General features: G+C 40.8%; 1 protein-coding gene across 1 annotated transcript in view; it reads left to right on the top strand.

Annotated features, from left to right (window-relative positions):
* uacab (uveal autoantigen with coiled-coil domains and ankyrin repeats b) overlaps positions 1–16,834 on the top strand; it is a 39,219-nt gene that overhangs the window by 13,609 nt on the left and 8,776 nt on the right. Inside the window, exons 2-9 of the mRNA XM_070856037.1 lie at positions 6,512–6,642; positions 10,757–10,845; positions 13,304–13,368; positions 14,643–14,700; positions 15,133–15,203; positions 15,448–15,554; positions 16,053–16,234; positions 16,741–16,778. Of these exons, the coding sequence (XP_070712138.1) occupies positions 6,512–6,642; positions 10,757–10,845; positions 13,304–13,368; positions 14,643–14,700; positions 15,133–15,203; positions 15,448–15,554; positions 16,053–16,234; positions 16,741–16,778 (741 nt within the window). The remainder of the gene's footprint in view (positions 1–6,511; positions 6,643–10,756; positions 10,846–13,303; positions 13,369–14,642; positions 14,701–15,132; positions 15,204–15,447; positions 15,555–16,052; positions 16,235–16,740; positions 16,779–16,834) is intronic.

The raw sequence follows: 16,834 nt of genomic DNA, 5'->3' as shown, positions 1-16,834 counted from the left end.
GGGTTCTTGTAAGTTTGTTCCATGAAAAACATTGTCACTGATCCAATTTGATTCTTCTTACAGAGGGAAATCAATGATATTTAATAACTACAAGGCCCTGAAAGCCACATTGCTAGTGTATATTTTTTCCACAATGTAATGTGGGATCTGGGTTCCAGTATTTAGATTACATATTGTATGAAAGCACCCATAGCCGCTCAGTATGGTGACAATTATTTGCCTAATTATGAAATTACTGAATTATTTTGAAATTTTCACCCAATTACTACTTCTTCTGCCTCACTCCTAAACACAGTGTTCAACACCTCCCACTACAGTGTCAAAGAGCAATTTCGTCTTTCCAAGGATGAAAGCGCGACTCCTGCAAGTATTTACACAATAATTGTGACTGACAGGGCAGACAAAACTGCAGAGACGATGGTGCATAGCTTGGCTCATATTGCCTCAAACTCTCCAGACTGCACATAGTAGTTTGACTACTGAAGTATTGACGAGATGCAAAGAATCAGCATTTAAGCCAACCACTGGTCACCCTTTCCTCTCCCAGAGATTGGGTTGATTTTTGAAAAATGGGTCATTTTTCTGTTCACCACCAGAGGGTGTGTCTGTCTATCTGTCCCCATGCAGCCAGTCCACACTCTGCCCAGCAAGAGTGGTCCTGTGTTTAGCAACCTACCCAGATATGCAGTGAGTGCCTCATGTACATACCAAAAACAGAGTGCCTCTTTCCTCCGAACACCTGGCCTGAACCATCACTGAGCGCTCGGCCCGATCCAAGAGGGACTTTCACTCCAAAGCATCAACTGACCTGTTTCATAATGACCGATTGACCACAAGCATGCTGTATCTTGTCACTCTCTCACCTCTCCACTTGTTCTTTTACACATTTGCTCACCTCACATACCCCCCCACCCCCACCCCCCCTTTCTATCTCTGCCCCCCAGGGGTTTCATTTACACTCTACATGCCCAGACAGTTGCACAGTTCACCACTTCATGCACAAGTCTATAGCCACAGATTAGAGGGAGATGGGGGGGTTATTGTTATAGGTGGGTGTGCCAGACAGACCCTGGTGACAGTAGTACAAAGCGTAAATGTATTGCATGTAAAAATGGAGAACTTTTACCACAAAAAAGCTATTTCCGACTGCATTAGCAATAGCGTAAAATTAAAATATACTAATTAAAATGTTTTTTTTTTAATCAAGGCAATCCTTCTCTTTTTCATGCTCACCTGTTTCTTAATGGATAACAAGTCTGTCAAGCATTGACTTCTTGGCTAGCAGCTATAATTTCTAGAGATTTCTGTGGTACAGTTTCTAGTACTTGAGCTTGCTCTTAAAGTTTTCCTTAACACTGATGCAGCTAGGGTTTTACCTTTTCCCTGCCAGGGTATATTCCACCAATTAATCAACATGTCACTGAGATATTCATTGACTTGTTGCTATGTTGATGTCACAAACCGGTATCTCTAAGGATAAATGATAAAAATAGATCATTGGTGTTGAGTAAAGTTTTTGTACTTAGTATTGAAAAGTGATATGAGTCATCAGAGCATCACATCTCTGAGGTCATTTTTTCACCTGTGGTGTTTGAGGTGGTTGCGATTAATTGTGTGGTATTGGTATATTTACGTCATTCCAGTTGGCAGATAAACCAGGCTGTACATCATAATTAAACATAATTATTGAGATAAAGAGTTTATTATGCAAAGCATAATCCTTACAACAAGCTGTACAAACAGAATAATATCAAATCAAATTCTGTTGTAAAGACAAGATGTGAAAAATATTTTGACTGGGACATTGTGGGAGCATTTCAAAAACAAGTAGGTTTACTATTGTTTGTTGTGATCTGATCAGTCAAAATTTAACTGATAGTAGTAAGTAGTAGTAGTAAGTGATGAAAGTAGGATAATGACCAAGGGCACCATTTAACTGTTAAATGGTGCCCTTGGTCATTATCCTACTTTGTGCCTTTAATTACAGCAAATGCACTTTACTCTGACCCTTCTTGGCCTATAATAACACAGTGTTCTTGCTCTTCTCTGTTTGACAAAGGACACACCTATAGTTCTTTTGCTATAGTCCAAATCAGGGACCAATTTGTTACAATGCTACATATTGCTCTCCAAAAGGTCATCATTTTCACGTGGGAAAACTCCTGGAAGTTAAGGGAGTGTAAGAAAAGCAGACTCCTGTTTTCTGTTCTAGAAATAGGTGAACACACCACTTTCCAACTTCACAATGGAGGGACAACTATGTGGGTTAATAAAAAGTGGGAAAATAAAGTGTTGATGTTCAGGAGTTGCCAAAGGTGCATATCATGACAGCTCAGGAATGAATGGAGAATGCATAGAGTTGGCTACGGGAGCTGGTTTAATTCTAAAAGACGCAATGTTTCTAGCAGTTAGCTCAGTTCATGTTCTCAGCACAATCAAACCGCAGATAAGGTTGTTAGTAACTGGACCGAGACCACCTCTTCAACAAGGTCACAGTCCGCTTGTTTTGATCCACACAGAAGTGTGATGACTGCACCCAAACCAAACGTAAAACGGGGGGAAAAACTCGTTAAAGGTTAAATTCAACTGAACTAAACAAGGCAGGTGTGAAAATGCTCCAACTCTTTTACATAGACATGGTAAATTGGCTGTAGGGATGGTAATGTCAACCTCTCAGTTGGTCCACCACTATATCTCAATATTTCAATGGCAAAGAATTCCATTTAAGTATTTGGATTTTGATTAAAATATATGAACTATTGCATGGATTGGCATGGAATTTGTTCTGCAGATTCATGTCTGACTTTTCACGTAGCACCACTACCATTATAACCACCATCTTGCAAAACTAATGACATTAACATCAGCCTAGGCTGTAGTTTGTGTTTAGTGCTAATAACATTTAACTAAGGTGGTGGACATGTTAAACATTATATTTGCTGCCACTAATAAAATGTCAGAGGTTTAAATTTCATGACATAATGTCTCTCCACAGATGTCTCAGACGATCATGATCATCCCCATAGTCATAATCTTATGAAACCACATCATTGACTGCAGTCTGGCATTGGACACGACTATCACTTAACATATTGGCATATAGCTTTATGTTTTCATCTTGCCTTTAGTCTGTTATCAGATGACCAGTTAGATATTTCCTGCAGGTGATTTCATAAGTGAGGACATTAGAGAACCATTAGTCTGGCCAAGGGCTGAGAGGCAGGAAACTGAGGTGTTGGAAAGTGTTGCAGCCTGAAGATGACAAGTGTCTCTAACTGAAGTATTACCAGACACCCAGAATAATCTGTGTAAACAGGTAGAGGCCTAACCTGTCTCATCCAGTGTCAGGTGATGATTTGTCTCCAAGGTTATCGCGTTAAAATAGAAACTTTAGGTAATGGGCTAAAACTCTTCTTGCTGCCACTAGGGTTGAATGACGTGTCAGCATCAACATCACAATGTGCATATGTTCAATAGTCACACTGCAGAGGATGCAGTGTAATCAGGAGAAGCCTGCATTTATGCACAAATTGAGCATATTAAAAATATGTTTTTGGCCCCTCTCCTTTTTGTTGCTACATTAGCACCATGGCTCAAGGGATGGCAAGATTTGTCGGTCAGTCCACCACTTTAGAGATTAGGAATATTGCAATCATTTCAAAATGTCATGACAATGGACTGACAGATAAGCAGATATTTTAGCCCTACACTCACCTGTTGTTGAGTTCAGTGATTTAAAATAAACTCTACACAATTAATGCATGTGAATTTGGTTGCTATTTCAGCAGGGTCCTATTCCAACACAAAAGTAAGGCAGGGAGATACATTGACATCATATTGACGTCATGATATGGAACTTAATCTCATCATGTATTTGCGTCATCATCTTTTACGGTTTGAAAGGCAATACAGTGAAGTGATTCATTTTTAGGTCATTTGGCTGCCTCGAGTAAGGCACATCATATCCTAAAAAAAAAATTTCTCAGCAGCCATACAACCCACACTTAGTTTAACCAAAATATTTTGCAAGGGCCCCAATAATCAATATCACTTTATAACATGAAGTTATACTTTAAAACATATTACGATATTTCATTGTGTCAGTATCGACCAGCTCTCCTTGAAAGTGAGCCACCGCTACAGTGGCCAACTCTTGCTTGCTAACAGCCCTATCATTAACTAATACATTAACAGATTCCCAAACAAATACACACACACCAGCACACCCATGTGAGATATTTACGTCACCAATGTACAGTATGCTCCGTGGCTAGGTGCCATTTTGGCGCCTTTGTCTCCATGCTAGCGTGAGCAGCTTTCGTAAGTTGACACCTACTTCTTCATATGACATGTCATGTGGAGGAGGTCTTTATGCATGTTTGTGGATATCAGTACCGCTCTTTTAACGCCAGTCTGGCAGCGGACAGTAACACGAGGCCACCAGGAGCTGATGCAGTGTGTAAATTAAACGGGTCCTTAGATTGCTGTCTCTATACCCTTTTTTTACTGTGATGTTTTGCCTAGTTTTTACTATATGTGTATTAGAATAAGTGAGGACGCAGTGTAATTGTAGTTTTTGGTAGGGCTGCAGTGTCCTACAGCTGGTTGTAAAAAGGTTGACATCTAACCTTGCTACTGTGCATATAGGATCATGGGGCTTTGGAGCCACACCACTCTCTTTAGATGGATGGGTTAACAGCAGCTCTTGGCCCAGTGGTGTCCTGTGAGGGTCAGTGCCAAGACCACTTCAAATGTGCAAACCATAATCCCCCCTGACATTAATATTTTCAGATGGAGGCGAGCAGGGAGCTTGCTGGGGGGGGGTGGCAGTGTAAGCAAGGTCTTTTTGGCTGGCCTTGTTTCATGCTGGCAGTGGTGATAGACACTAAAGCCATTACTCATGGCATAGGCATGTCCAGAATGTATTCTTAGCCCCTGTCTTCCTATCAGTCACTACAGAAAGGTTGGAGGGTCAAAAAATAAAGAGGTAACCAGTCTACAGGGCTGTCTGCACCACTGCTGTTTACCAGGGAGGGGGTGATATTTTAAACCCGGGAGAGCTCACATATTTACCCCACAGAGCCCGACTGATTTGCCATTTGGTGGGGTGAAGACACTGGAGACCACTGATAGAGGACAGAAGAGGCAAAGAGAGAAGCTCTTTAGTTACTACCTGATAAGCAAGCAGATTGCAGCTTTCACACATAGAAAACAATCCAGAGGAGAAGAGGAAGGGTATCAAAGCAAAAGAAGACTGAGTTGAACGGAAGGTTTGAGGGTAAAGACACTTGGGGGAGGTGAGAGGTAGCCAGGCTGAGCTGACTTTTCCTCCAGAGGAGGAGTTGCAGTTGCCGGCCAGGGCAGGTCCCAGTGCTGGCAGGGCTGGCCCTACTGCTTCTCCACCTCCATTCCTCCTCTTACTCCTCCTTCTCCTCCCTTTAACCATCAACCAAACTCTTGTGCAGTGATGAACTTGCAGACAGAGCCCATGAGCAACACAGGAATGCTTAGAAAATCCTGCCAAACGGATTTTCTAAGCCTCAAGTGAGGGAAACTCCAGAGGCTGAGCCTTCCATAAGAGGACCTCCACTGCAGTATAAACTGTCTTCTCATCCATTTTTTGTTGCACTCACTGGTTGAGTGCACTGAGAGACTAGGGTTTTTTTATACACTTTGTTTTTCTCCATTTTTGCTTTTGTAAACCGGAACCGTGGCAACCTTTTCAGTAGCACGGTGCAAGGATCAGCTCCACTCTCCCAAGATGAGCCGCTGGCTGAAATGCACCTCTATGCACTTTGTAGGTATTCATTGTCAGTAATTTCTGTTTGTCACCAAAAACTATTTTTGTGGTTAGTGTTGCTTTTGTTCTGATGCTTTTATCTACAAACGAAGTAACTTGAAAGCTTTAACAAAGTAGAAATTCATTGAGGGAATTCTTCCTGAGGCAAATAATTTGGGATATAATACCATTGGTAAATCAGTTTGGTGAGTCATTACTTGCTTTATAACTACAATATACCGCACATGTTGTCAAAGTGATGCATGCATGATACGTGTATACATGCATATTGTTTGTGTTAGAATCTCAGTTAAGATTTGTGCTTGTCTTCGCTCTTCATTTTTGACCTTTAGTATAAAGCTCACCACTTAAATGTGCTTCCCAGAAGCCTTGAGTACTCTGTTCCCATGCTTTGTAGCCATCACTCATTGGGCAGGGGGGTTAGTGAAACTGCAGTACAGCACATTCTTGGCACATTCTGCATTAACTGAAGTCTATTTTTGCACTACAAAAGGAAAAATTACAATGTCATTATGCCTGTTGTTTTTTGTGTCAGAAGTGGCTAATATTCATATGTCACTGTTGTATTTAGTAGCCAGCAAAAAAACTGTAAACCATATTATAGGTATTGCGCTCTACTGTTGTTGTAAGTATATTTTTAGTAAAATATTCGCTTAACTATTCCGTGTGGGGAAAATACTGTATATCTGACAATTCACTGTCATCATTCAGAACACAGACTGGAACAAGTATGATGATCGGCTGATGAAGGCGGTGGAGCGTGGCGAGGTGGACAAGGTAGCTGCTGTTCTCAGCAAAAAGGGCATCATCCCCACCAAGCTCGATGTGGAGGGACGCTCTGCGTGAGTAACCACCCCCACCCCTACACACACACACACACACACACACACACGTCCAGTATTGACATTCAAAGTCACAGATGTGCATTTCTACAACACACCGTCAAAACAGTGAAACAAACATGAACTGTATATTGAATTTAAAATGTACAGTAAGCCTTTTCATTGTTTACATACACTTAAACACTTTTGTTGCTTTTCTGTTGACATCTTCCACAGCTTTTAGAATATTATCTAAAAGCATATCTAAAAATGCTGAGCATCTCAAATTCCAAACACTGTAGTGATCTCCCACATTCCTGACCTTGTTTCCCAGATAAAGCATGCATGGGTGGGAATTCTTTTACAATCAGGTCAGTCTAACTCCAAAATAGTTTTACTTCTTAACTCCTTTTATGTCATCAATTCCAAATTGTCCTTTACAATCCTCAAAAAAAAAAAGGGGAAAAAAACAATCCTTCCCCCTTCCTGTGGCTATGGTGACCCTGTTACACATTACACCGTTCACCGTCCAGCTGCCCTGCATATGAAAGGCGTTGCAGTTGCATATTATTATGTGTCCATTTTTATATTCAGAAATTTCCCAGTAACTGTCCGTCTTAGGGGAGGTCAGTGTGGGAGTTGGTATAAAGAATGTTTGTGGCCACTGAAGGCTCGACCAGATTGACCAGAGGCTGTTTATGTAGTCCGCGCAGGAAATGACTCCCTGCAAATTCAGATTAGATCCACTGTGGTGCTTGCAACACCAAGTAATACATTTAAGCCCAGCTGCAGGCTATTATGAGGATCAGTTGAAATTTGAAAGGACCCTGTTTTTATATAGTAGGATTTTTCAAAGGCAAAGAGCTTTACACCCATGGTTTCAGTAGAGGAAGTGGGTAAACCGAAAGATTGGAAGAAATGGGAGCTATAGGGGAAAACAGTCAGACTGACTGAAATATTTTCAAGGGATTCTCTGAGGTTGTATCTTGACTATCCAAGGCCACAGATGTTACCGGTATCTCATTCAGACCTTTTATTTTGGTCCTATAAATGATCATAATGGTCCAACCTTGGAAAACAATGCATTGAACAGTAAAAAGCAGATACTTAGTTTTCTTCCTAAATGAAACCAGATTCCAACAGCAGCATTTTGGGAGGCCTGGCGCCCTCAGTGTAATCCTAGATATAAGAAGTCGTCACTGGTCTCTGGCCTGTGCTTCAGGTTTATTTTGACAAAGGCTTTGTTAAAGCACCAGATCCCAGAAGCAAAGGTGCCGAGTATTTTCAGCAGTGTGTGGAATTCTCTTGTGGCACCGTAGCAGAATTGTATACATGCATGCATGTGAATTATACACACAACCTGATAAATACTTGGTCTCATAATAAGGTGCTAGAATTTATCAGAGCTAAATCCAGAACGATGGCTGCCAGTTTTGCAGTGACAGACCATAGAGGTTGTTGTACACAAACACAGTCACGTTCATGATTTAATGTTCCCCTGCAGGGTGGGCAGGCCACAACTAGTTAACTATGATATCAACACAGCACCATAGCTGAACATTTATGGAAAGAGGTCGTGCTTTTGCCTACCCAAAACAAAAGTGAACCACAGTCACAACTCAGCAAGTCTGCTTATAGTTCAGTGGGCCACACACAGACCCACGCGTGTCTATGGCTTTCTGGCCTCTGCCAAAGCTGACAAAGGAATGTCGAATGGCGATCCCTTGTAATCAAGGACGTCTGTGGGGAAACTAATTACAAACTGTTGCCCCTGATATATAATTTGGTGTGCCCTGGATTAGCCTCACTGTGTTCAGCTAATTAATTCGGCTCTAACTGTTCTATTGCGGCCTCCAGCTGAGTAAACAGTTTACATCTCTGCCATGGCATTAGCTGGATCCCAGTGAGCTACGCCCACCCATTACATCTGCTCATTCTGTGCAGTTGTGATAGCTAGCTGACCAGCAAAAGAAGCCCACATAACAGCTCTTGCTTATGAAACTTGCTTAATGAAACCAGCACTGACTAAAGATACTGCTGCGTGCCCATTGTTTGTCAGGATTAGTATTAATGAATTTTCTGCTCAAGTGTCTTTTAAGAATAACAATAACAAGCTGTGAGTTTCACAGTCGAATCTGCGTGTTGAGTTGGGCGGATTGAGTACAGACTGAGGATGTGCAGTTTTTGTTGACCATTATGGTTGACTGCTTTTATAACATTGCAAACTTAAGTCTTAATTGTCTTGAATTTGAATGTGTTTTTCCTGACTTCTAGACAACCCTTGCCATTCATTTTGTTGTTATACAAAATCAACTGACATAGACTTGTATAGAACACCATTTGAAATCTTTGAAGCAGCAGCAGCAGCCACATTATTTTAACTGTTTGACTGCCTGGAGACCAGCATACACTCACTGGTTTTCTGTTCTAAAAATAGCAGTCATATTCTGTATGCTGTCAACCTGAAAGCTGCCTGAGGAGCAGGTGTGAAGATGAAATGACATAGCTGAATGTGCTCTCTTAGAGTCAGGCCCATTAATTACTAAGACCTCCAGGTGGGTAAGCAGTACACATGTCCACAGAGTCAAGTCTTTGTGTTTGGTCAGTGTCAGACATTTGGCTGTTTTGATGGTTTCTCAGTTTTCAGTTAGCTGTTCTCACCACACCGCTAACTTTTTCTGGAAGATTATTTTGATGGATTTAAATCTCCTCAAACAAAATCTGTATGTGTGTTTGATCTGTTCTATTATCATAATGTAGTTTCAAATAAATAATTTTTAGTCTAAATCACCCTGTTTTAGCTGTTGGTGCCTCACTGACAGGCGGCTCGTCATTCCTTACTCATCCCAAAGTCACGAGGAAATCCACTACCCCGGCTCAAGTTAGTATTCCTTCAGTTACCCTCTGGAAAATGCTGTGGCTCATGAGGTTGGCGAGTCACATCACTTAGTTGGTCTGCTTCCTGTCTCCTGTTTGCCCCAAGAGGTCAGGACCCTCCACTGCTCCCCAGAGAACCACCATCTCTTGGCCATCAACACGGCTTTTAATACCCGCGCCAGTGTTGAGGTGACAGCCTAGCTGTCTCCTTGGCAGATACCTCGGGGTTAGTGTATAAACGGGTTCATGTGGCCCGATGGGTGACAGACTGAGATTGGTTTACACACAAGTGCTTTGCAGGCCTTCATGGCCAGTGGCGGCAGTGCTGCTATGGGTTAAGGACCAGGAATGTTTCCAGTCAAAAGTGATGATTAAAGACACATTGGCAAACATGAAATGGGAGACTGCTTAATAGAGTAGGCAGGTAACAAGGGAATATGCAAAATTGCCCTAACCCTAACCCTAACCCTAACCCTTGACAAAAAAAAAATGTATTTCAAGGTTCATTTAGTAGTTGCCTTAGCTGCACATTTAATCAAATCACATGATGATCCTCATTAGCAGATGGAGTTTGCCCAGGTGTTATTGGATTGTAGGTATTCAAACTGTCTTTTTTTCCCGAACATTTTAAGGACTTGCCCATAATGGCTTAAATGTTAATAGTCAGAGTTTCAACTACTGTTTCCAAGCTCATATTGTTTGTTACCACAGAAACCGTTTTAGCACAATAGCCAAACAGTGTGTGTGAAAGCAGAGGTAAAACTGACATATATATTATCATTGTGTAATAGTAAGAATATTCTTAAAGGTGAACTCTTTTCAAGTACCAACATAATAGTCCCTCAGTTTGAATAGGTTCTGAGGTGGTGCCTTGACAGACGAGAGTTGGGGATACAAAGCAAAAAATGACAAAGAGAAGCTATGGTATTATTTGCAGGTAGTTGATAAAGCTCACGTACACAACAGTGAAGCAGCTACAAAAGGAAAACACTTTGTGTAGCTACTTGTTGCCATTACAGACTCGAGGTTTCTTGTTGTTTGCTTAAAGAATGCAGATCTTGCTGATATCAAGGAGCCAGGCGTCCGTCTGCAGTCCCCCTCTTGTCCTTAAGTTTCACCCTCACCCCCCTTCTCTTTACACCCTATCACTTTTTCACTTGCCTCTCTCTACTGTGTGCCGTTTACCCTTTGCCGTCTCCCTCCATCTCTCATGCCGTCTCTTTTCCTGCTTCAATTTTTCTCTTTTCTCGTATCCCAGGTTTCATTTGGCTGCAACACGCGGACACTTAGACTGTCTGAATCTCATCCTCGGACACAATGTTGACATCACTGCGACTGATGCCACTGGTGAGTTCAGGTTGGATGGAGGCAGCAGATTCTCGCTGTATTTGTGTGTTTTGATGTGTTTCTAATATTTTATCCACCACAGAAAGTGGTTCTCTGGCTGTTTGCTATAGACCACCTGCAATGTCTTTGGCAAGAGTTGATGTATTGCTTTTGCAATGATTAAAAGTAAACCACATTGTGCACTTTGGTCTCAAAACAGTAGGTGTAATATCCCATTATCACATTATGATGGCAAGCTAAGGTACTCAGTGCCAGAACACATTTCCTGTTTTGTGCAAGAAGATGAGGATGTGTTCGACAGAAAATTGGTCTTAGTGGTCTGTTTCTTTTTTCTACTACACACAGTATTCTTTTGATTTATTATGATGGCATAAATTGGCATGTGAAATTAGCCTGAGTAATGAGCAACAGATGAGAACTTATCCATCCCAAGCAGCACAGCAAAGATGGGAGCAAAAATTATTATTACCCCTGTTGTAATAATGATGTAGCCTTCTGGTCTAATTGGACCAGTTTTGCACATTTGCCACATTTTAAATCTTGTGCTTTTCATAGTACAAATACTGTCGGTTCTCTATAAGGACTTCATGACTAATTATGTGCAGCCTATTGGTCAAAAAATCTGAATTAGCCAGCAAAGAGAAGATTAAGACTTGGCTTAAGAAATTGAAATTTCAACTTCAACAAAAGAGAATCACTGCCAAGGTAGAATATTTTAATACTTATTCCACCCTTTCAGATAACATGTTAGAAATGTACACAAGTATTCATTTGTTCCAGTGTTGTAGGGTGCCACAGCAAAGTCAACTGGATGTATTTCAAAATGGGAATCTAGTGAGGGTTGGTTGGGCCACTCCTGAGAAATATCATTGTCAGACTGCAGTGACAAGGACTGTAAGGGGAATTTCTCATTCAAAACTAAGAGAATAAAACGTTATAGCTATTTAAACCACATGGGGGCCTTAAACCTCCAAACTTTAAATATTATTTTTGGGCTGCACCAATGAAGCCTTTGATCATGTGAATTTAGAATAGCACATACACACTAGCTTAATATGGCCCCTGCAAATCCTGTCTTTTCTAGATACCCAATAAAAGAACTGTCAGACTGGACTAAGATCACTCTTTAAATGTGGAATAAAATACAGGGAGCTTTTGCGGCTAGAGAAGCTCATCACTTCACAATAAGCACTGGATTTATGATGACCTTTACACCTAACAATTTAGATATTGGCTTTAGAAAATGGGCAGATGATAGACTGGTTCATCTGCACCGGTTATTAAATAGTGGTCATATTACAAACACATGGAGAAAATTCAAACGGAAAATAATCAATAAATTCCTCAGAACTGCAGAAATGATATCCAAGATCGGCTCAATATATCTTAGCTCAAGTTGAATGACCTGTGGAACACACATTTAAATTTAAATAAAATTTATTCTGGAGATTTGATGCCCTCAAAGATGTTTTCCTACATGATATTCTGCAAGGAATTTCTAAGGGCCATGAAATGTGTTTTTTTAATATATGCATTCCCACAACCTTTTCAGTTCGCTCAAACCAGACCTCCCACATACAATACAAGAGACCTTTTATCAGATAGAGCAAATGACTTACTCATTAAGAATCCAAAAATCCTGATGGTTATGTTGTAGTATACTGGAGAAATTGTGGAAATCTAAATGCAAACCACTACCATATTTTCTGGAACTGCCCTGTTATTGCAGATTTTTGGAGACATACATGGGGCCTTGCAGGACATTTTTCAAATCCTGTGTTATTTTGAATAGTAGGACGTTATTCTTTGGACTTTATGGAAAAGATACAAATATTTACTAAATATACTGTTGGTCGCTGGTAAAAAGGCTCTTACAAAGAAATGGTTGTCACGGGAGAGGCCGACTTTAAATGCATGGATGGGCATCACAATGGACATTTACAAAATGCAGAAGATAACAGCTTATAATAACCATAAACTGGAACTATTTTTGTCACGCTGGGTAGACTGGGTAATTACGTTGCGCCCCGTAGACCCGATTTTGTATGTGCATATCTTTAATTATATTGTGAAGGAAAGATTACCCCCTAATTGTTCAAAATTTCATTACTGTTTTTGTGTTTTTAGAATTTTGTAAAACATCTAAACATGGGATATCTCAGACAAACATGTATATTTTGCAAGTATAATTTATGTAAATATGTTTCATGCTGTGTGTCAATAAAAATCCATCTTCACTAAACGACAGCTGAGGTTCATTTACCCAGCGGTGCTCAGCCCTCCTGTCTAGCTCTTACTTTTACATTTTATCATACCATCTGTACCTGCACAGAGTAAACATTGCACCTGTATTTTTCCTATGCTATTATAACTTGAAGTGGACAATTACTATTATCATTTTTCGGATTGTGCATGTATTTCAGAGACGTTTTCTGATTGCTGCTTTTATTGCTTTCAGGTAAAAATGCTCTTCATCTGGCTTCAAGAAATGGACACTCTCTGTGTGTGCAGAAACTCTTACAGGTAAAGTTCTGTTGTCCTGCTCCTCGAACACTATTTATACCTTATTCCTGTGAGAAAATGTTTATTGTCTATTCTAATGTCTATTTTATAGCATCTCTTACTAGGTCTTTTTTTTTTTTTTTTTTGACTATGCAGTCACTGGCCAGTAAGAGCAGTTTCCCTTTCAGCTCCTTTAAATAATTATTGCCAAACAGCTCTGGCAGCTGAGCCCGCTCCGTATTGGTCAACAGTAGGCTCTGTTGAGTCACCATGACCTACTGGAGGATTTATGTGTTTACAATGAGGGGGCTATCTCTGCAATATTGTGCTCTCACAGCGTTGTAGCCCATCCCATTGCCCCTGCAGTGATCTAACGCAGGTCGTGGCTGTTGGCAGGGGGTTGTCAGTGGTGTTGACAAGCTTACCCTCCTGCAAACCTGCCGTCCATTCTTGGTGCCGTCATCACGCCAGACATAGCAGCTGGACGCCAACACCCACCAACCCCCACCACTTCCACTATCTCCCTCCGTCAGCCAGAACCCTCAAGGTATAGGATATCCCCCCTCCACGCTCTACCGTCAGCTCCCATTGCCGCTCTGCCCCCCTCCTTGGTTTTGTCATTCGACCGTGCTGCTAATTTTTGGCCCTTGTTGCTAGAGAGAGTTGGGTTTTTATAGTGGGGGGCCAGAGCTCGCTGGCAAGCTTACCCAGCAACATCAGGCCCCTGTTAGCATTGAGTCCTCAAGGCTTCATAGCAGACCCTCATCACCACAGTGGTACGGTCACTGGTGTCCAACCAGCTGACTGACTGTAGAGATGTCACAAGCATATCAGCACAGCGCCACTTAGCCCAATATGACCTACCTTCTGTTGCCTCTCAGGTTCCAATACCAACAAGTGGAAATTAATGGTTTTGAAACAACTACATTATTCAACCAAAAATTAAACAATTATTTAAAAGAATTACTCACACTCAGGGGTAGATTTGAGGCAAGGCGACCAGTGGTCTTTCCTCTGTTGGTATAATTAAGTGTACTTAAACTATCTGCTCCCCATCATCAACTTGATTGAGTTGTTAGATTTTAATTCTCAATTCAAATTAGATTGATAATCATTGTTTAAAGACTACCATAGATGGTTATTGCTAGTGAGAGTTGGGTCCTACAATGTATAATAAATGTTGTATTTTGTTATTATACAGATATCTTTTATAATACAAGGATCCAGGCACACTAGTAGAATAAGTTGCTTCACAAGATTCTGTTGTTTCAACCTGCATTTCTGTTATTTTACAGCACAACTGCCCAGTTGGAAATGTGGACCTACAAGGAAGAACAGCACTACACGACGCTGGTAAGATTTACTCTACTCTACTCTACTGAGTTCATTCTAATCTAGTGCAGTAATATTGTGCTTACTCTACTCCAAAACCCACTCTGTTCTACTCTACTGTAGTATTGAATGTGTCCTTTTCTCTGGTCACTCTATTCTAGTACTGACTCTATTCTAGTACTATTCTAGTATTCTAGTACTCTGTTTTTCACCGCATGCACAGAGCATCCACTCACTCACATGAATGTTAATGTCAGTCTCATCACACAAGTTAAATGAAAACAATCCAGTATAATAATGAAAAGGAGCTGCCTTAATTTAAAGCAGAGTACTGGTTTACCGCACCTTTTTATCAGTGTGTAAACGGGGGTCCATGCTGTGTTTTGAGCTGACTTGGGTACATGTGTTTTTGCATGAACTGATTGCTAATGTTTCTTGTTTTTCCCTCCACAGTCATGGCAGGCTGCGCCTCCAGTGTCAAACTTCTCTGTGACAGCGGGGCTTCTGTGAATGCCAGTGATTTTGTGAGAATCGATATTTCACCTCATTTCACACAATCGTCCCTTCTAAGAAATTTGTTTTCATGTTACAGGTGTTTAGTTGTTATTATTGTAAAGTATATTGGTCTGCTTGCTCTTGACAGGCAGTTACCCTCTTCGTCCACTTGAATGAGTACTCTGTATGCTCTGTATTGTGTTACAGCTGTGTGATTTCTGTTGATGGATGTACTTGTTTGTGTTCATGTGCATGTCTTTGGTTTTTCTACAGGATGGCAGGACACCTCTGGTGCTGGCAACCCAAATGTGTCATCCACGCATCTGTCAGCTACTGCTGGAGCGAGGAGCTGACATCACCATCCGGGACAAACAAAACAAGTAAGAGACATCAGTGCTCATGGACAAATATCACTTTTAATATTTCTAAAACCGTCTTGCCCATAAAAGGCAGCTTTTGACAGATGTTGAAGGTTCACATCAAGTCACTGAAAATACTGTAAATTCTGTACTAGCTATAAACATTTAGCAGAAATATACTCACCACAGTACATTTGTATGTTTTTTTTTTTTTCAGTCTGCATGCCTGCCATACTGAGACATACTGAACTTTTAATGTTATAACAGTATAATTAAGTTTTGCCTTATTTATTTACTGTGGTTTCTCTGTAGCATTTACTTATAACACCTTTACAATGTAATAACAACAACACGTGGTGGCAAAAACTGGACAAATCAACTCAGCTCAGCTACCACAGCAATGAATTCTTCAGCAGTAGTTGAACAAAAGGCACAGCGTTTTTGTTGGTTTAAGAGCATCACAGTTATAACTCGCTTCTGAGCTTTCTTCCTCATAAACTCTCTTTGCTGACCCCCCAGGACGGCGCTTATTCTGGGCTGTGAGTATGGCTGTAAGGATGCAGTGGAGGTGCTGCTGAAGAGTGGCGCTGACGTGAAGGCAGTCGACGGCTTGGGTCACGATGCATTTCACTACACCCGCCTTAGCAAGAACCCAGAGCTTGTGGCATTGGTGAAAAGTTACCTCGAGAAAGCCACCAGAGGTCAGATGGCAAAACACCTCCAGGGACAGAACATAAAAGATTCCTGTATCTGTTGGGTTGGAATAAATAAAAAAGAGCATAATTAGCATGATGACTGATCAGACCAATAAAGAAGGAAGGATAGTCTCTGACATTTAAGCTTGCAGACTCAAATATCCTGATCTCCTCATGCTGTTTTCCTTTTAATTGTATTGATTTTGAAAAAAACATAGATTGTTGATTTGCCTCAGAGCCTAGAAATAATATATCGGCAGAATGTAAATAATGTGGCTCCATTCTTTAGGGATTTTTTTTTTTCTAATCTCAGTCAACACTTCCCAGTTTTAATATCGTAATTTTTAACTTTCACAATTATTCTCTGATTCCAGGTTTCTGATATATTTTTATTTCCTTTTTATCTGTATTATGTGCATTCTTTCTTCAACATGCTTTCAAGAAACACTGTTCTGTAAACTGTTTTGCCAAAAAAACGAATCTGAACTTACCATATTCTACTTTTGTTACAGATAAAGAGGCTGCAAAGATAGAACAATGGAAGCGACAGGTAATTCTGCAGCATTCAATTTAGTGGCTCTCATCATCCATTCATCCATTCAAGGT

Source organism: Pempheris klunzingeri, chromosome 1, assembly GCF_042242105.1.
Source record: "Pempheris klunzingeri isolate RE-2024b chromosome 1, fPemKlu1.hap1, whole genome shotgun sequence".
NCBI lineage: Eukaryota > Metazoa > Chordata > Actinopteri > Acropomatiformes > Pempheridae > Pempheris > Pempheris klunzingeri.
This window is presented reverse-complemented; position numbering and strand designations above follow the sequence as displayed.